This window comes from Salvia splendens, chromosome 8 (assembly GCF_004379255.2).
Source record: "Salvia splendens isolate huo1 chromosome 8, SspV2, whole genome shotgun sequence".
Taxonomy (NCBI): Eukaryota; Viridiplantae; Streptophyta; class Magnoliopsida; order Lamiales; family Lamiaceae; genus Salvia; species Salvia splendens.
The window spans coordinates 15,526,173-15,547,502 of record NC_056039.1 but is presented as its reverse complement, the minus strand read 5'-3'; the positions used below and the strand labels follow the sequence as shown (position 1 = coordinate 15,547,502).

The 21,330-nt window shown below is 37.2% G+C and overlaps 2 protein-coding genes across 2 annotated transcripts; one reads left to right on the top strand and one right to left on the bottom strand.

Annotated features, from left to right (window-relative positions):
* The first annotated feature begins 4,802 nt into the window (after window positions 1–4,802).
* LOC121745126 (microfibrillar-associated protein 1-like) lies at window positions 4,803–8,128 on the top strand. Its single transcript, XM_042138913.1, has 2 exons — window positions 4,803–6,132; window positions 7,596–8,128. Exons 1-2 carry the CDS (start codon window positions 4,943–4,945, stop codon window positions 7,708–7,710), a joined length of 1,305 nt encoding a protein of 434 aa, XP_041994847.1. The 5' UTR covers window positions 4,803–4,942; the 3' UTR covers window positions 7,711–8,128.
* A 3,694-nt stretch (window positions 8,129–11,822) lies between these two features.
* LOC121744593 (polyadenylate-binding protein 1) lies at window positions 11,823–21,038 on the bottom strand. The gene is made up of 6 exons (XM_042138188.1): window positions 20,746–21,038; window positions 20,525–20,627; window positions 13,736–13,806; window positions 12,657–12,848; window positions 12,444–12,568; window positions 11,823–12,174 (listed from the first exon to the last, which is right to left on the bottom strand). Exons 1-6 carry the CDS (start codon window positions 20,893–20,895, stop codon window positions 12,129–12,131), a joined length of 687 nt encoding a protein of 228 aa, XP_041994122.1. The 5' UTR covers window positions 20,896–21,038; the 3' UTR covers window positions 11,823–12,128.
* Window positions 21,039–21,330: the final 292 nt, after the last annotated feature.

The following is a 21,330-nucleotide window of genomic DNA, read 5'->3' as shown; positions in this document are numbered from 1 at the left end:
GCACTATTTCCTTATTCGTCCGTCCCCAAAGCGTATGAAGATTCCAATTTTGGAAACTCTCTTCTCTCTAATGAGGTGGGACTCATTCTCCACTAACAATACTTAAAAAACTTTCTCTATCTATCTCTCTTACTTTACCAATAATGCATTAAAACTCGTGCCGAAGCCAAAGTTCATACTTTTCTTTGGAGACGGAGGGAGTATTATTTTTCAAAACGAGTGCAGAAAATGAAATTACTCTACTACTATAGAATGGAGGGAATATAATATAATATCTAGATAATTCTACTACAAAAATCAAGTTTATTTGTTTTAATTCCTACAATACCATCAAGATATTTCGACAGAAATAATTTTATAAAAACAATTACGAAATAAAATTGAATTTAATAAATTAAATTAAATTATAACCCAAATTATCCTCAGTTTGTCAAGCACTAATTTAAACTATTAAATAAATCAGTCTCTGGATATTTTAGTTTGATAAAGCCCGGCACATTTAAAAAATATGCTCAAATATTTAGTTCATGTTTACTTGACTAAGTAAAAAATGTAAAAGAAGAACTCGCTCAACTCCAGTTATTAGTTCGTTTCTAGCTGTTTCTCCCCTTGTTCTTATTTTGGGCTCTAACTGAGCTCACGTCGGCAAAAAAATTGCCATGGGTAATCAGTCGCTTAATGAAGTTTTTCAGCAGCGTCCATTGACATACAATGGAGTTGGTCGACCGCACTCCACTTATATGGCAGAAATCACTGCTAATTAAAATTATCAATAAATATACTTTATTGGTATAGAAAAAATATATTAATTGTTGATTTATAAGTTAAAATCGATCACAAAATCACATAATTGAGCCAAATGAGTGTTTTTTTATTAATATCATATACTCCCTCGCTCTATAATTATAGGTCATATTTGACATGACATTAGTTTTAAGAAATGTACTAAAAATGGATGAAAAAGGTTAGGGTAAAATTGGTTCCTACTTTTATATATTAGTTATATAATAAAGAGTGAATTACGCAAATGGTCCCTGAACTATGTGTTTTGCATGCAAATGATACCCGAATTTTAAAAAATCGTGGGTAGTCTCTGAACTAAGGTGTAATCACGTTTATGGTACTTTTTCACTATTCATCAAATTTTACACCCAGAATGACCCCAAGGCAGAGAAGATATTTTTGGACTTTCATATCTAGGTACTGAATTTGATATTTTCTTTATTTCTCTCTCTAGTACTGAATGTTTTCTTATAGTTTGAGTACCTAAAATGATATTATTCACTTCACTTTTTCTATCACTTTATGTCAGATCATCTTTCTCTCTCTTTCTCTAAAACCTTTAGAAAATAAAAAATAAAAATAAAAATTACTACTATGAAATTCTTAAATATATTAATTATAAAAACTAAAATTATAAATTTAATTATTAAAATAATTTGTAGAAAAAAATAATCGAATCAGAATCAAAATTAAATTTAGCTACAAGTTATTTTGATAATTAAATTTATAATTTTAAATTTTATTCTATATTTAAGAATTTCATAGTAGTATTTTTTATTTTAATTTATTACTTTCTAAAAGTTTTAGATAAAAAGAGGGAAAGAAGATCCGACATAAAGTGATTGAAAAAGTGAAGTGAATAATATCATTTTAGGTACTCAAACTATAAGAAAATATCATATTCAGTACTAGAGAGAAATATAAAAAAAAATATTAAATCCAGTACCTAAATATGAAATTCCAAAAATGTCATTCATGCCTTTGAGGCATTTTGGGTGTAAAATTGTGATGAATAGTGAAAAAAGTACCATAAATGTGATTAAGACCTTTGTTCAGGGACTACTCACGATATTTTTAAAGTCTAAGTACCATTTGCGTGTAAAACGTATAGTTCAGGGACTATCTGCGTAGTTCACTCTATAATAAAATGTAAGTGGGATAAAGTTAGTAGAATGTATAGTCCATTACCAAAATAATAAAAGCAAATGGTACATTTATTGGTGAACTGACGAAAATGGCAAATGAGATGTTTATTGGTCGATATAGGGAGTAGTACTATTCCATCAATCCATAATTAGAAGTCTCTTTTAACACAAGTTTTAGAAATTGAAGTAGTAAAAATTAATGAAATGTGTATTTCACGGCACTATGAGGTGAATGAGTTAATAGAATATGAAATCTATTTATTATATCTATTACAAACATGATTGACGATGGCTAGACTGCTAGACTTATTCGAGCATAAAGGTGCTATGAACGTTTGTATCTTCATGAGGATCCTAACCCGGCCCGGCCCAGCCCAGATCTAATCCGAAAATGACTACATGAGTTTGAGGTTTTACTATACTGTGCTGATGAACACAACAATTGATACTGTGCATTAAACGCACCAAATTGAGAATCAAACGCAGCTTTAACTTTTCTTTTTTTTTTTTGTTTAATAAGGTTGTTTTAATTATAGGACATTTTTTATTTTGTCAAAATTAGTTCATAAATTAAAATACTTTAACACAAACTGATTCTAACTATTATGTTTTTATTTAATATTTTTATTTTATTTTAAAAATTAGACTAATTTTACTATTTTGGATCATCGACCAAAATTAGACCAATTCCAAATATGGAAAGTTTTCAACAAATAATAATCGTGCACATCATTTATAAAGTGAATCTCACAATTCAATGACATTCATTCCACTCTCTTTTCCCTCTCTCCCTCTCACTTTTTCTCATATTTCTATTAAAACTCGTGTGATTTATAAGTCAGTATATTTTTTGAGGACAAGAGAGAATTTGATTTGATAAGAGCATCCACAACGGCGGGTCCCGGAGGACGTCCGACCGGCGTACCGGACGTCCGCGCGGGACGTCCGCCATTAGGCAGCAGGGAGGCGGATGTGCGATGCGGACACCGGAGTTCCGCGGCATTCCGGGGACGTCCCGGCAGACGTCCCAATTTTTCATTTTTTTTTTAAAAAAACTCTATATATACGGTTCGTTGAACTTCATTTCATTCACACCACTTGTTTTAACGAGTTTATCTCTCTCTACTTTCATTTCTTTTGAAGATAAATGGAGCACTTCGATAGTGATTCCCCCGCCACGAGCGAGTCACAAACGCCGACTTTTCCGTTAGAGTTGGGGGAAATAACGCCGGAAGTGCACCGATGTCCGGGGTGATGCCCGGAATGGCACCGATGATGCCCCAACCCTAAATGGCGATGATGCTCGGGTACTACAATATGTACCCCCTGGTGTGGGATGATGCCCCAAATGCCCGGGATGAGTGCCGCGATGCCCGGGATGATGCCCCAGATGCCTGGGATGACGCAGGGCATGCCTGCCGCTGCGGGGGGAGCAGGCAGGGGGTCCCCCAATCACCTAGGGACAATGTCTATCGCCCCTACATGGATCTATTGTCGGGTGATTCCCACCAGAGTACTCCTCTGGTGACTCAGTTCACCGCCATCGAGACTTTCTCTTTTGAGGAGTTGGGGCTATCTCCGGTTAGGGATTCTCCCACTGAGATGCCATTGACGGCATGGAGGACGCGGAGGCAAGGGAGAGGGAAGGGCAAGGTCAAGGCCACTACCTCGTCTGCGCGTGCGGGGAACGAGGGTGGGTCGGGGGCCGAGAGAGAGGGGGAGGAAGCCGGCAGGAGAAAGAGGACCATCTGGAGCATAGAGGAGTGCGTCGCGCTGGCGAAGGCCTGGATCAGTGTAGTCGAGGATCCCTACGTCAGGGCTAACCAGCATATCGACAAAATGTGGTAGCGCATTAGCCGAAGCTACCTCCAATTCAAACCGCCAAGTGGGAAGCCTCACGATGGAGAGCAATGCCGGAAACAGTGGGAGCGGCTGAGGAGGCAGCTCAGCCGATTTGCCGGCATCTACCAAAACAACCTCCGCATGGCAACCAGCGGCATGTCCGCCGATGATGTGAAGCTTCTGTCTTACCAGTAGTACAATAGCAATGTCTGTTCCCACGAACTCCCTGAAGCCGAGGCAGAGTTCCCGACCCCTCAATCCCGCTGCCGTGGCCCGATTGGGTAAAAGTCCGCGATGCGGATGGCTAGGGGAAGCGCCAGCGGGTCCGGACCCGAGGTCCAATTGGCAGCTCCTTCCCAGATCGATCCCGAGCTCCCTGCACTCGCCCGCATATTCAGCATGATTTACTTTTAATCACCATAGAGAAGTGGCTTTCAACGACTGACCCCTTATACAAGATTATGTTGAAGGATGTCATCGACAGTATGCGGCGCGATTTGGGGATGCCACCCTTGCCCGAGAATTACGACGGGACTGGCGGCGGGGACGACGAAGAGTGAGACGTGGGCCGCATTTGTCGAAGCTGTAGGTTTTTTTTTAACTATGTATTTTTTTTAATAATTATGTATGTTTTTTGTTTTAAATAAAGTGGTTGCATTTTCTCCGTATTTGTGTCAAAATTTTAATTTCGTAAATTGTTTAATTTGGTGAATTTGTGAATTTTTATTATTGTGGGTAGTCCGTCGGGATGTCTTTGGGATGTCTGCCATTGTGCAGTGGGATGTCCTTATGACGTGACAATGCAGTGAGATGTTCTTATTACGTGGCAGGAGGTATTCTTGAGAAGTCCGTCAGGATATCCGCCGTGACATCCGCACCACTGTGGATGCTCTAAAATTTTTAAGTTAAAAAATACATAATTCTAGCATGCATTTGTTTTCCTTCCGTATTACTAGTAATTTATGAATTCTAAATTTGATAGTAGTAGTATTTTAAATTTGTAAATGAATATATATTTCATAAAATCTCTATTGCTCCTTCATTTCTAATTCTAGTGCTTATCATCCACACTCCTTCAATTAATCCCAATTTCTCGATTAGGGTTTCGACTGAGCACGAAAATAAGAATTCAAATCGGAGTATTGAGCAAGGAGATTCAGTAATCCGCAGCCATGTCGGTGACGGCGGGGGTTAGCGATACTGTGATTGCGGTTAGGGATAAGCTCCGGGGTAAAATCGGGCAGACCAAAGTGAAAAGGTATTGGCCGGGAAAAGCTCCGGAGTGGGCGGACGACCACGATGAAGGCGGCGATATCCGGATGGCGAGGTCGGCTGCTCTCGAGAAAGCTTTCCCCTCTAACGAGGCCTCCGACGCTGCGCGGAAGGATGACCCTAGGTTGCGCCGTCTCGCTCAGAGCCGGATTGATAATCGCGATGAGGTTAGGGAAGATCACAGGAGGATTAGGCAAGCGGAGATTGTTTCGACTGTGGAGGAGGAGAGCAGGAGGCTGGAAGGGATGGATGTTGAGGAGGAGGACGACGAGGCGTTGGAGGAGAGGAGAAGGAAAATTAGGGAAAAGCTGCTGCAAAGGCAACAGGAAGAGGCGGCGCTGCTGCCGGAGGAGGAGGAGGAGGATGAGGTCGAGGAGGAAGAGGAGGAGTCATCGGAGTATGAGACTGATTCGGAGGAAGAGACCACTGGCATTGCGATGGTGAAGCCTGTTTTTGTTCCGAAGTCGGAGAGGGATACGATTGCGGAGCGTGAGAGGCTGGAGGAGGAGGAGCGGGCGCTTGAGGAGGAAGCGAAGAGGAGGATTGAGGAAAGGAAGAGGGAAACGAAGGAGATTGTGGTTGAGAAGATTAAGGAGGATCTTGAGGTTCAGAGGAACATGGAGTTGGATGCGAATATTGCTGATGTGGATACTGACGATGATGTGAATGAGGCAGAGGAGTACGAGGCTTGGAAAGCGAGGGAGATTGCTAGGATTAAGAGGGATAGAGAGGACAGGGATGCTATGCTGAAGGAGAAAGAGGAGATTGAGCGGGTCAGGAACATGACGGAGGAAGAGAGGAGGGAGTGGGAGAGGAAGAATCCGAAACCTACATCGCAGTCCAAGCAAAAGTGGAGATTTATGCAGAAATACTACCATAAGGGTGCTTTCTTCCAGTCTAATGCTGATGATCATGCTGGAACAGCTGGGGCTCATTCCATTTATACTCGTGATTTCTCCGATCCCACTGGAGAAGATAAGATGGACAAGACTATATTGCCGAAAGTCATGCAGGTTAAGCACTTTGGCCGAAGTGGGAGGACGAAATGGACTCATCTTGTTAATGAGGATACGACTGACTGGAATACTCCGTAAGTACTTGTTCTATGCTTCAGATCTTGTTGGCTTTGGAACCTCTTTAATGTGTACCTAACTAAATGTTGGTGGTGGTGATATGAACAATGGGTGACTAATATGAAACTTCTTGCTGCTAAATGAGCTACTGGAGCTTTTCTTTGTATTAGTTCCCTAGTTCATGCTGACTACAGTTTTATTTGATTGGATTTGCTAACTGATCATGTTGGGGTTTAAATTTGATTCTGGGATTATATGGTTTACAACTTTGCTACATGATTGGAATTGGTGATAGCTCAATGAAAGTTCAAAAACCTAATAAGTTTTGAAGATTATGTGTTGGCTGGTATATAATTCTTGAAACATGCAAGTCTAGAGGCCCATTATGCATAAAAATTTTTGTGTGATCACTGTGATGTGTATATGATACTGTATGCTCAATAGTGGCCACAATGTATACTACTATGGGTCTCTTTGGAATGTCAGTTTTGAGGTGTATCTGATTTCTACTTGATGAGCCTACTCTACAATTCATGTTACTAGTTACTATACAAAATGCTAATCGTAGCTTGTCTATGTATCATTGGTTATAGAGACAGACTTTTGTTGTGTTTCATTTTTATAATGTAGCTTTCCATAACTCTTGGTTACAAGCTTGTTCTATCATGAAGGACCCTCATAGCATCTATGTGTACTCTTTAGTCTGTTATCCAATTTGTTTTTGGTTATCGTATCCGTATCTTATCCAGAAAAGTCAAAACAAAACTGCCACTGCTGTTTGTCCATTCTGGACTAAGAATGCTGGTTTGACCTCTTTCTCAAGTGCGACTCTGTGTTCCTAGTTTATTTTTAGAGGATTAATGAGTTTATGAGAATTGAGATTGGTGATTCTGGGCATTTAATGTGCTGAGCTATAGTTGTTGCTCTTATAGATGATATCTGATAGTACTACATTTCCTGTCTGCTAGCTGCATAAATACACTAATGTTCATGTTGCCCCTTCAAGTTTCTTACTGTACATTTCTATTTTTGCCTCGAATTATCCACCATCCTTGAAATTATTTTCAACCATTTTATCTGTTTTTAAATGCTCGTTACCATATTCTGGCTTCTTCTAGAGGACACTATTGGTCCTTAGGCTGACTAAGGTGCAAGTGTAGTTAGACTGACATTAATTGCTGGTGCATTTTATATATGTGGAGGACCTTTATTGATCCTGAATATTTGAAGCAATGATATGTATTTGCTATATTGTTATTGTATCTGCACTATGTTGCTTTTGCTAACCAAAGCTAAGCAACCATTAAACAAATCATGTTTTGCTATAACATTCTGATAATTATGATGTTTCTGCTGGTTTAACTAACTCATGTAGATTATCTTATCAGGTATAAAATGATGCTTTCATGATTCTCATTCTAACTTCAAGTGTCATTACAGTAATGATATTCTTGACTGATTGTCTTTGCTGATTATGCAGATGGACCTACAATGATCCTCTTCGAGCCAAGTACAATCAAAAAATGGCTGGAATGAATGCACCTATCGAAAAACCTAAAGGAAGCAAAAAGATGAAGGATTGGGAGACAAAATAAAACCAAAAAGTTGTACAAATGTAGATCGCATCCTGCATTTGGAAACACAAGTAAGCAGCCAATATATATGCATTTCTTCTGCAGACAGTAGTAGTGAAGAAGTCTCCTGCGAAGTTCCTTTTGACAACTAATGCTGATAATGGTTTCAGTTTACCTATATATATTAGAGTGTAGTACTTTGAATAGCCTGACTCCATAATTGAGGCATTGATCTGACTATTTTTGGAGCTGCTATGTTACCAATCACAGGGCTAATCATGCAAACCAACTAACTGTTTGATTAAATTGAATTATTTTTTTATCTATCATAGGTCTAAGTCTAACCATGCAAACCAACTGTGTAATTATATTGAATTGTTTTACAATCTTTTGTTATGTCACTAACTATGCTATGGAATAATAAATTATACTCCTTAAACTTTTAAGATATCTATGTGTAGATATCTTAACAATCCTCTTCGTTTTTCTCCCCTCATGTTTTCTCTCTCCCCTCAATTTCTCCCTCTTCATTAGGACTATTTTTCTTCTCCAAATTAAAATTACACAACACATCAGCATTAACTTCTTTCTTCACCGAGTGTTTCAGAAATCTCAAAATTGCAGCGAGATATAAAATCCACATTAGTTTCTCATACTCTCTTACTTCTCCTTCATTTTCAGAATTCTTAAAATTGCAATCGTCAGAGATGTAAAAACCACAACAAATTTCTTATTTCCACTCTAGCCTACTACCAAATATATTGCTATAGTTAAAAATTAAAAACTTACGTGCCAAACATTCATTATTTTTTTTGCTTCATAAGGTTTAATCGACAACCTATTTTTTGTTTTTTGGGCGTCTGGAGATTTCAATTATCGTTGAGCCCCCACCAACACTTGAAATCAATCAAGATAATTTGATTTGAATGTGATAAAATCCGCAGGGATGAAGTTTGGGAAAAAAATTTGGAATATATGGATAGAAATAAAGAGATATACATGGAGAATTCCCCTAAAAAGTGCTCAAAAGAAACTATATTCTACTCCTCTCTGGAGGATAATAGGGGCCAATTTTGGTGGAGGTGATTGTATATTATAAATTGTTGAAATTGCAGAAATAAAAATGAAATTCTCAATTAAAGAATGGCGAAGGTAAATTGAGAGAGCTCAAATTGAAAGAAAATTGCAGAAGGAGAGTTAGTAGACAACAGAAATGAAGAATTTTTTCTATTCTTCAATGAAAGAATGGCAAAGGTAAATTGAGAGAGCTTGGAAATTCTTCCAATGCATCATTCAAGTCCTTGTCACTGACTGTGGTAAAGAATTAAAGATGATGTAGGTTCCACAATAGGATCAAGTCCTGGATTATCATTACCAGTTGTTTTTCTTACTACATCATAAATTATTTTGAAACAGTCTTGCTTCAGTATTTCAGCTGGCATCTGCTTCATTAAATTTATCAGATTTGTAGTAGCATTTGCCAACATCTTCGCAGCATTCATAACATCATTAACAAACTTCACTTCACGGCTTTGTCACATCTCTTCACCATTATCTTTCTGTTTCTTCTTTATCTTATTCACCTTACCAACATTTTCTTGATGTAGTTCGTTTCTTATACACAAGGGTACTTCAAATTGTGGCGCTGAAAATAGGGGTGAGAAAAAACAACTGAAAACCAAATATCCAAACCGAAATTTTGAAATTCGGTTCGGTTTTTCGGTTCGGTTCGGGTGAAAAAACCCCGAAAAACCAAATAACCGAATTATATTTTTAAATATAATATTTTATAATATATTCTATTGATTTAATGTATTATATTAAAATATATATATTCTTTTAATATATTCTGTATAATATGTATTATATATATTATATTAACTTTATATTTTATATTCTATAGATATATATTCTATTATATAAAATAAAACATATTATATATATTAATAAATTTCTTTTTTTCTGTTTTTTGATTTTTTTCATATAATTTCGGTTTTTTCGGTTTAGTTCGGTTATTGAAGTTCGGTTTTTGATTTTTCGGTTTTTCAGGTTCGGTTCAGTTTGGTTTTGAACTAAATTCGGTTTTTTGGTTTTGGTTCGGTTTAGGCAAAAAATCAAATCGAAACCTGAATGCTCACCCCTAGCTGGAAATCTAGAAATCTCATGCCAAATTCACCACCCTTTAATTCTTCATCTCGCCTTTTTCTTGGAGTGCATCAGTCCAACCCATCATGGTTGGATATTGACGTACAATAGTTCTTTTACAATTTACTACTCTTCCACATAGAATAACTGCACAAAGAAAAATAATCAAGTATGTTAGATCAATACCCCACATTATAAATATCAACATCATGCATTAAAATAGTACTTACAACTATGAATTGCAAAGGCACACTGAAAGCGCTTGTTGTGTGCTTCAACCAATTTATGTTTGTTTTAGATAGCATCGACAACAAATAGCCTCACCGGTTTATGTTTTTCACATCATCCATGTGTTCAGTGAAATGCAATAATGTTGGCTTCACACTACCACACGTTGAAGCCTCTATAATTGCATACTGCATCACTATCAAGAAGAGTTTCTTGAACCAATTCCTACTTGTTTTGTCATTTAATATAAGTTCTTCAACCTTTTTAGGTACAACAGTTCCCTTAGGGGCTTTAACCATCTCAACAATTTCATCCAATAAGATTGTACGTACTCTCTTTGTCCGTCATTAGGAATCTCGTTTCTTGACGGTATGGATTTTAAAAAATGTTATGAAAATTGAGTAGAAAAAGTTAGTGGAATCTTGATCTCACTTGTATATATTAGTTTTTTAATGAAATGTGAGTGGAACGAGTTAGTGGAATATGAGACTGTATTACCATTTATAGTAAAAATGAACTGGGGCTTCTATTCTCGGACGGATTAAATTTAAAAAACGGAACTTCTATTCGCGGACGAAGTGAGTAGTAATGAGCCTTGCTAAAAAACATTCTACTCCCTCCGTTCCATAATAGTGGAGACATTTCTTTCCGGCACGAAGATTAAGAAAAATGTGTGTAATGTATTAAATATAAAGATGATAAGTACTACTCCCTTCGTACCCAAAGAATATGCACTTTGAATTTGACATGAGTTTTAATGCAAAATTGATAAAGTAAGAGAGAGTTAGAGAAAAAAAGTAATTAAAGTATTATTAGTGGAGAAAGGGTCTCACCTCTTTAGAGAGAGGAGAGTTTACAAAATTAGAAAGTGTATATTCTTGTGGAACGGACTAAAAAGGAAAGATGCATATTCTTGTGGGACGGGGGGAATATGAGAGATGAAAAAGTAGAGAGAAGAAAGTAAAAGAGAGAGAAAAGTAAGTGAAAAGAAATGTGTTGACTTTTACTAAAAAGGAAAATTACACCACTACTATGGAACGTACCAAAATAACAAAATGACTCTACTACTATAAAACGGACATCCCAATTCTCGTACAAGAACATAGTAACATCACCACTAATACATTTAAAAGTGTGGTTTAGCAAAATGACTCTACTACTATAAAACGGATGGAGTACATCCCAATTCCCGTACAAGAGCATAGTAATATCACTAATACATTTAAAAGTATGGTTTAGCCATCCATTTCATAGAAACAAGGGACCTATTTTTATATACTCTCTCCGTCCGCGAATAGGAGTTCCGTTTTTCCATTTTAATCCGTCCATGAATAAGAGTCTCGGTTCACTTTTACCATAAATGGTAATAAGATCTCACCTTCTACTAACTCATTACACTCACATTACAGTTAAAACTAATATATACAAGTGAGACTCATATTCCACTAACTTTTTTCCACCCACTTTTCTTAACATTTCTTAAAACTCGTGCCGTCAAGAAATGAAACTCCTAATGGCAGACGGAGGGAGAATTAGTTTTATAATAGAATGAGTAGAATGAGTTAGTAGAAAGTGTGGTCTAGCTGCCATTTATAGTAAAAGTGAACCAGGACTCCTATTGTCAGACCGGACAGACTAGAATGACTAACCAATTATAGTTGACACCCACCTTGTTGTAGCTAGTCATGATTCTAGAGATTTTTCTCATTTCCAAACTAAAATTTCCAAATGGATTAATGCATTCAGTATGAGATAGAGAATTAGAATGTCACAAATATCCAGCTAGCATAGATGTAATCACTGAATACACCAACATGTGAGGTTCTCAGAAAACCATAGACTATAAGAAGACCCCTAGCTCTATCAGCTTTTCTCTCTTCCTTTGCCTATAAGCAGTCATAAATTAACACAAGTTACAATAAAAAGTTACAAGTTTGAATAACTCTAGCCATTAACCACATATAGCTATCTGGATAAGTATATCATATGAAGGTACAATTTAATGGAGGAGTTGCTTGAACCCAAGTTATTCCTCAGCCGCACAGTTGGCTGCTGAAAAATCTTCATCAATACGGCCTGTAGCGCATTGGGCGCCTGAATCTTGGAACCCTCCTGCACATGCAAGTATCGGGATTAGGCATACAGGAATATTCATCTAATGAGACACGAATTCAATGGTTGCTTTCTGTGATGCAAAACAGATGAGATTGCAGTTAGTTTTAGGTAAAAGCCATTTTATGCAGTTAGAAATTTTTTCCAGCAGAACTCTGCAAATTAATTTTGGGCTGTCGGAGGCACAAAGGGCGGATGAAAACATTGAATGCAATTTATGACTATCCATTATTGCTAAAAGCCAAAACACAGGTATTTGGTTTGCTCACCCATAACTAAAAGGAGGATAGACAGGAGGACCAGGCATGAAAGGCCTTCTTGAACCAAAATATGGATTTGGACGCCTTCCTCGATATTGTTTCATTCCAGGAATATTAGTTCTCTTAGCAGAGACCTGTCAAAAACAGCAATACACATATGATTTGCAGTGATCAGCATACATTCCCCACAACTTTGACCGGGACCAAGGTAAGTACAAGAACCTTCAGTTGGCGGCCATGCAGTTCAGATTCATTTAGCAGCACAGCATTTTGAATAGCCTCAACCTCTACAAACTCTACATAAGCAAAACCTTTGGGTTGGCCAAACTTGTCTGTCAGTATAGTTACCCGGTTTACTGTCCCACAAGACTGAAAATGCTGCTGAACTTCCTCTGGCGTGCATGCATAGTCAACCTGTATTTGGAGAAAAAACGGATAAAACTAAATTAAGCCAAGCAGATACACAAATATGCTTGCAATTCGGATATAAACTAACAAACAAACAACATACAGCTAGAGCACACTTTCAAATCAAATATATGGGTAGCATAGTAGATGTAATTAACATTTTCCTGTTCGAATCAGGCAGCAAATAGATATGACAACAGCAATCATGCAATTAACTACAACACCAATCAACTACTGAACTCATAGATAAAATTACAAACATACAGGGCATTAAACATCTGATAATCAGACAATACCTTGTATGCAACACTTTAGCACAGACAACATAATGTTTGATTCAGCCCATAGCATAAAATTATCTTTTAAGCATTTAGGTCATGGAAATACTTTCAAGCCTAAAGGCACTCAGTTCACATATAGTACTTAGTACAAGTTATGAAAGTATGGAGACCCTACAGATCTACACATTAGTTTGACACATGCATTCGTCACAAAACTGATCTGAGGTGTATAGAAAACATCTAGGCTACAGAAAATAAATATAATCATACATCAACTAAATATGGAAGTACAGAACTAGCTCAAAATCAAAAGAATAAAATTGTAAATCATATTGAAATTATGTATTGTAGATATCAGACTATATACTTGAGCTCAGAACTAGGGAGATATATCTAACCCACCAAACAGAGTGATAATTTAATGCATTACATATTTTGGTATAAGATATGACATATTAAGTCACAACAATATGTGTGATATATTACAACAGGAGTGACATTCTTCTTTCCTGCAAACTTGTGGCATTGCACAACCTAAAATAACAAACGTAAAATTTATAGCAAGCTAGACCACTAATAAATTCAAGACAGAAAATGGACCGAGAAACTTACATTACCAACATATATGGATCGAGCATCCACCTCTTCCTTTTCAGCCTGGCTAACGGATGAACCACCTTCTTCTAAGAAGGCCCAAAAGAAAAAAAAAATGTATTTAGTTATAAATTCCAAGCAGATCTTCAGCAAGTTAGTCGAGCATTCACAATATGAAGATTACGAATTTTCTTTCATCTACCTTCTTCCCACAAGCAACATGCAGTTGCCTCTAAATATAAACTTAATCAGAGTATTAGAGTAAAGTGATCAACCAGCCAGACAATAATAGCCAACTACTTTTCTTTTGATTGATTATGATCGATTTGTATTTGGGGACAAATTAGGTACACGGAAAGAAAATAGTGTAGGCCCAATTGTTTCACAGTGATATTAACACTTTGAGTACAGCAAGAAAATTTAAGCAATAGCAAATGAATCTAGCTTTAAATGAAATATTATCTGCTAAATACTCCTTCCGTCCCACTAAGTGAATCATTTTCCTTTTTGGGATGTTCCACTCTAAATGATACATTTCTAAAAATGGCAACATTACTCTCTCTACTTTTTCCCTCTCTCTTACTTTATTCTCTCCACTTAACTCACAAAACAACACTACATAAAATCTCGTGCCGAAATAGAAATGCTCCACTTAGAGTGGGAAGGAGGGAGTACTAACTTAGACTTGGCTAGCATCCAAAACTCATCAACAAAAAAATGCAGAAATCGACACAGAGAGCAGTAACTGACTGCATTATTAAACTTATCACTATATAGGAGCGAGAAAATACACACAGTAAAAGTTATGAAAACCTGGGATGAATAAAATATAACATTAACATCAACATTAAAAAGTCAAGGAATATTCATTGATTTTTTAGTGCAAAATTTATCAATTACTACTATATAATACTAAGAAAATAAACTTTACTGGCAGAACTGCATCAAAATTCCATCCTAATCCTAATACGCCGACTATATCTGGTTATGCATAGGAAAAGTAACTTGGGCACAATTTCTGCTCTTGGATCTAATCAGAAAGATAGGGTTATTGGGAAAGTTGAGGAGGTGATAAAGCAATTGGAGAAATAAAAATACAACTCCACATAATAATTTGATAAAAGGAAAATCAGGAATTTACTAAAGATGTAGGTAGAGCATACTTGTGCTGCACCATGAATGAATACCATTAAGACCCTTCATGACTGTTTGACCTTCCGAATACAGGAATAGTGTCTTGCAGAGAAATGAGAATATTAAGTCGTGAGGAAGTAAGTCCTCTTAAGCTTGATTCGAAATTTCCCTGTGCTGTATTAGATTGCTTATGGATGACCGAGAGCGTGAAAATTATCAAAAGGTAAGAAAAAGACACGAGACATGAATGGTATAAAAGGACTTATGTGACAGGTCCATAAGAAAAGTGGTCAAAGTGGGAGGAACAATAGCTTGCATTCACAGTTCGCTCTTACTAAAAAGGGAAGAGAAATATTGCACTGCGGCTGTGAAGAAAAGGTAAAGACATAATGGCATTGCTTAAATAATCAACTTCTGTAATCAAATTGCATAAACTGCACAAAATCCTATCAAGATTTTGATGCGCAATCAATCGATGTAAGGTTTACCTACCATAAAAAGGATAGGTCAAAGCCTGACATAGTCCAGTGTTGCTAAAAGTGTGCCCGGGACGAGGCTCGATTCACCCCAGGGTGGATGGGGAGAGTGGGATGCAGGGGGGGGGGGGGGGGGGTGACTGGGGCTAAGGTGGACCGGCTGTGACTTTTCAAATGCTGACACCCTAAAATAGGCGGCTATGACCTTTCAAATTCCTGAAAACCTAAAACAGTTTTTTTCTTAAAATAGCTTGAACACAATATATGTTGACATCTGTCAGACTTCATGCCTTAAATCTTATCTCACTGAACTGCCATTGCTCAAAAACCAGCGCCACATCTATAAAATAATTTTTCTATTCTTCTCGCTTCATATTACTTCAATAACACATCCACAGTTCTGTAAATACATGGTATATTCACTTCAGATTTTCCTCAAACTCAAATTCTTCCTGATTTGGCTCAAATTCTTCCTGATTTGGCTCAAATTCTTCCTTCTTCATCCACTCAATTTTTTCCTTATTTGATTCAAATTCTTATTTACCTATTACAGCCCCGTGCCCCAGATTTTTACCTAATCGCCTTGGTGCGCCCCACGCTCCAAACAACACTGCTTAAGGTTTAAAAGCACACCAAAAACATTCAATAAAGTTGAAAGCAGTTGAGCCACACGCCTCAAGGAGGCCAGAAAATGCCTCGAAGCACACACCTTGCTGGGTGGATATGAGTCTAACACCATGATAGACTGTCACACGCCTTGGGCGCCTACTTGCAAGAAGAAATTTTAGGCTATTATATGGTTTCTGGGTCTATTTTTTTGGGCGCAAAAACTATTGTTTTCTGAATTATATGAAGCAAGTAAGCAAACAATGAATCCATCAATCCAAGGGTATTTAAATTCGAGTATCCGAGAAAAAAACAGACTATTTGGTGGAAGGATGGGAGCTCTTACAACAACATGTTGTTATAGGAATGTTTTTTATCTTGAAATTAATTAATCAAGTTGATAATTAAATCCATGGACATTATGCTCTTGTTACACAGCAACCACTTAGGGAAGATCTAAACAAGGGGGAGGCAATGAATCTGATGCATACGCCTCAAACCACCTCGCCTTGGAAATGACTCAGTTACGCCTTAGGAAGATTACAATATTCTGTAGAATGTCTTACACGCACAGGTAGGATGAACAGAGAGGCAAGCTAAAGACTATAAATCAGAAAAGATAGGCCACAAGTAATCAAGAACATATCCTTTTGTTTTCTATTTACAGTTTTATCAACATCCTACAGTAGAACAACAGGAAATTTCTTAAATTAGTTAAGTCTGCAAATATTAAAAGATATATTTATGCAACACTGAATTACAACGGTTTTGATCTTAGTAAAATCTTTATATTTACTTTTGTACAAAGTAATAGGCTATTGGATTAGTGAAGTCAAGTACAAAACTAAGGATCTTTCTGCTTCATGCATTTCCTACTCAAAATCTTGTTACTGTTTGGTTCAGATTAATGGTGTACATATTCTTCCTATAGATCCTGATTCATGTATTGGAGATCAGAAGTCATGCAAGTAGACTGTAAGCCAGGCCAAACAAATATGAAAACTTGACCATTTAGGTTTCATTTATGGTTCACCCAAGTTCCTTGTCTTTAAAACACATGAAAACATATATTCTGCTTCAACTTCCAATCATATCAAGGTCCGCAGCTTCAAACATTTCAAGACAGCATCTTGAGCCTTTTCTCCTAGACTAAGGTTGGTGTGTTACTTTACTGAATATTGGGGGTTAGGGTAAAAATGAATCATAGGCAGTTCCAATGTTTCATTGCTTAAACTTCCAAAGTAACTACATAAGAATTAATATAAAATTTAGTCAGAATATAAGAGCAAAGTGATCAACCAACCAGGCAATAGCCACTACTTTTCTTTTAATTGATTATGATTAGGCACACGGAATGAAAATAGTGTAGGTCTAATTGTTTCACAAAGATATTAACGCTTGAGTACAGTAAGAATATTTAAGCAATAGAAAATGTGTCCAGCTTCACATGAAACTTTAGCTGCTAAACATTAACTTAGACTAGGCTAGCATCCAAAATTCATCAACAAAAATAAACAGAGTAACTTTGTCTTAAAAAATGCAGAAACCCAACAATTTAAAGCAGTAACTCACTGCATAATTAAATTTATCACTATAAATTATATCAATTCATATATATGAAGAAATAAACTTTACTAGCTGAACTGCATCAAAACTTCGTCCAAATCCTAATTTCCCTACTATAACTGGATACGCCCCTACTATAACTGGATATGCATAGGAAAAGTAACTTGGGCACAATTTCTGCCGTTCGGATATAATCAGAAAAATAGGGTTATTAAGAAAGTTGAAAATCTGGAATATGCTAAAGATGTAGGGAGCATACTTCTTCTGCACCATGGATGCATAGCATTAAGACCCTTCATTACCGTTTGCCCTTCCGAATAAAGGAATAGTGTCTTACAGAGAAAAGAGTATATTAACTGGCGAGAAAGTAAGTCCTCTTAAGCTTGATTTGAAATTTCCTTTAACTGTATTAAATTCAATGTTATCAATCTCGTATGGCGGCTTATGGCGGTTTGCCTAAAAACCGCCACAGGGATATGGCGTATTAGTATGGCGGATATGGCGGTCAAAAATTAAATAAATAAAATAATACTTATATATTTATATATAATTCAAAAATTAAAAAAAATTAAAAATATAACATCTAAAACACTTTAAACAATTAATAAAGCATAATATACCACTCTAACAACCATGTTTCTTGCATAATGCCCTATTCCTAAATGTAGTACACACGCAATGTTGTCAAATGTCGGATATGGCGGTGCTATGGCAGCGACATGGTGCTATGGCGTTTCCACCACCGAATGCCATGCCATAGCGCCATGGCGCCGCCATATTCGCTATTTGATAACATTGATTAAATTTCTTATGGATGACGGAGAGCCTGAAAATTTTCAAAAGGGGAAGAAAAGACATGACATGCATGGTATAAAAGGACTATATGTGACCGGTACATAACATGAGTGCTTAAAGTGGGAGGAAGAAAAACAAAAGCTTTCATTCACACTTCTTACGTACTAGAAAAAGAAAAGAAATATTGCACTACAGCTGTGAAGAAAAGGTGAAGACATAATGGCATTGCTGAAATAATCAACTTCGAAATCAAATTGCATAAACTTCGCATAATGAACAATCATATCCAGGATTTGATGGGCAATCAATCGATGTGAGATTCACCTACCATAAAAAGGATAGGACTTTGTCAAAGTCCGACTTGTAACTGACATCCTGTGCTGTTAAAAGTGTGCTCGGGGCGCTGGCCGAACGGAATTGCCTCAGGGGGAGAACGAAATGAAAGAGGCGCGGGAGAGGCGGCTGCGGCGCAGGTGGGGCGGCTGTGACTTTTCAAATACTGAAACCCTAAAATAGGCGGGGTGGCCTTTTAAATCCCTAAAACCTAAAAAATAATTCCTAAAATAATTTAAACACAATAAATGTTGAAATCTGTCATATTTCCTCCCTTAAATCGTATCTCACTGAATAGCCATTACTCCAAAACCAGCGCCGCATCTATACAAATAATTTATCTGTTCTTCTCACTTCATTTTACTTCAATAACACATCCACAGTAAATACAAGGCATATTCACTTCATTGTTTCTTTAGACTCAAATTCTTCCTGAGTTGGCTCAAATTCTTCCAGATTTGATTCAAATTCTTATGTAACTGTTATTGCGCCCCGATTTATGGGGTGCGCCCACACTCCTAACAACACTGCTGACATCTTAGAAGCAGGCCAAAAACATTTTAAAAAGTTGAAAGCAATTGAGCCATATGCCTCAAGACGGACAGAAAATGCCTCGAAGCACATGCCTTGCTGGGTGGGTTCGAGTCTAACACCTTGCCGGACTGGCACACGCCTCGGTCCGCTAAGATGCCGAGTCGCAAGAAGAAATTTTAGGCTATTATATGGTTTCTGGGTCTATTTTTTGGGCCCAAAAAACTAGTATTTTTTGAATTTATGAAGGCAGTACGCAAACAATGAATCCAAGGGTATTTAAACCCGAGTATCCACGAAAAGAAAAACAGACTATTTGGTGGAAGTATGGGGAGATCTTGCAAACAACTCGTCGTAATAGAAATGCTTTATACCTTAAAAGTTAATTAATCAAGATGGTGATAAAACTCATGGACATTCCAGTGGGCATGATGCTCTTGTTACAATGCAACCCCTTAGGGAAGAGCAAAACAAGGGGGAGACAATGATCTAAGGCATACGCCTCAAACCACCACGCCTGATAAATGCCTCAGTTAAGCCTTAGGAAGATTACAACATAGTGTAGAATGTCTTACAAGCACAGGTAGAATGAACAGATATGCCTGCTAAAGAATATAAATCAGAAAGGATAGGCCACAAGTAATCAGGAATCTACCCTTTTGTCTCCTAACTACAGTTTTATCAACATCCAAGCAATACTGCTCTGATTTTTGGTAGAATAAAAGGGAATTTCTTAATTCAGTTAGGTCTGCAAATTTAAAAAAAAATTATATTTATGCAACACTGAATTCCGATGGCTTTGATCTTAGTAAAATCTGTATATTTACTCTTTGTACTGAGTAATGGGCTATTGGATTAGTGAAGTCGAGTACAAAACTATGGATCTGTTTTCCAGTTCATGTATTTCCTACCCAAAATCTTGGTCCTGTTTGTTTCAGATTAATGGTATACATATTCCCCCTATAGATCCCTATTCATGCATTGGAGATTAGAAGTCATGCAAGTAGACTGTAAGCCAGGCAAAACATATATGAAAAATTGACCATTTAGGTTTCATTTAAGGATTCACCCTAGTTCGTTGCTTTTAAAACACATGAAAACATATACTCTCCTGCTTCAACTTCCAACAAATCAAGGTCTGGAGCTTCAAGATAGCATCATGAGCCTTTTCTCCTAGACTAAGGTTGCCGTGCATTTTACTTTACTTGATATTGGGGGTTAGGGTTAAAATGAATTATAGGCAGTTCCAATGCCTTTACCATGAAAAGTTTAAACTATGCATTGCTTAAACTTCCAAAGTAACAACACAAAATTATAGATCCCAAATTGTAAACAAATTTAAAATGTGAGCGAATTTCAACAAAACCTTGATTCGCCCCCATCTCCTTCTCAACCTTGGCTTGCATTTCGCGAAGTGCACCTGCTTCTTCCTCAATCTCCTGCAGCCGCTTCTTCATACTCTCCAACTCCTACAAAATTGTAAAACATCGACAATATCACACACAAAATCCAACTCCTTGAATTCCAAAACCAATAATTAAGTAAACCCTAAGCATAACCATTAATTAAATAAGTGCCGCCCAATACCTGCGTTTTGGATTCAGAGGCGGCTTCAGCATCAGCGTCGGGCTCGGCATCGGCGTCGGCAGAATGGTCAAATTCGGACTCCATATAATCCTCGTCGGGCAGGTCGCCGCCGTAAACGTCGTCGTCTTGCTCGTGCTGCTGATGCTCCATCTCTCTCTCTAGCAAATGCGAGTAGGTCTAAGAAATCGTGCGCGTGTATGAGAATGAGATACAGTGTGTGTATATATATGTTGCAGACGGAACAAAAATTTAGGTCCTGCCGTCCTGGGATTGGATTGAATCTAAAGACGGATTTGGAGATGATTGTTTTATTTCATTTTAAGACCATCAGCAGTGGGGCGCCCTATGGCACGCCACGTCAGCATTTTTATCCTCCTCCTTCTCCACCTGCAGTGGGGCACCATAAGGCGCGCCACATCATCAATTTTGTAATATTTACAAAATATATACGAATTAAAAAAAACTAAAATACATTTAAAATACAAATTTTAAAAACTTCATTCATTTAATAAAAATTAATACATTACAATGCGAAATAATAAAAAACGCAAACTCAGCGACGGCGGTTACGAGCCCACACTTCTT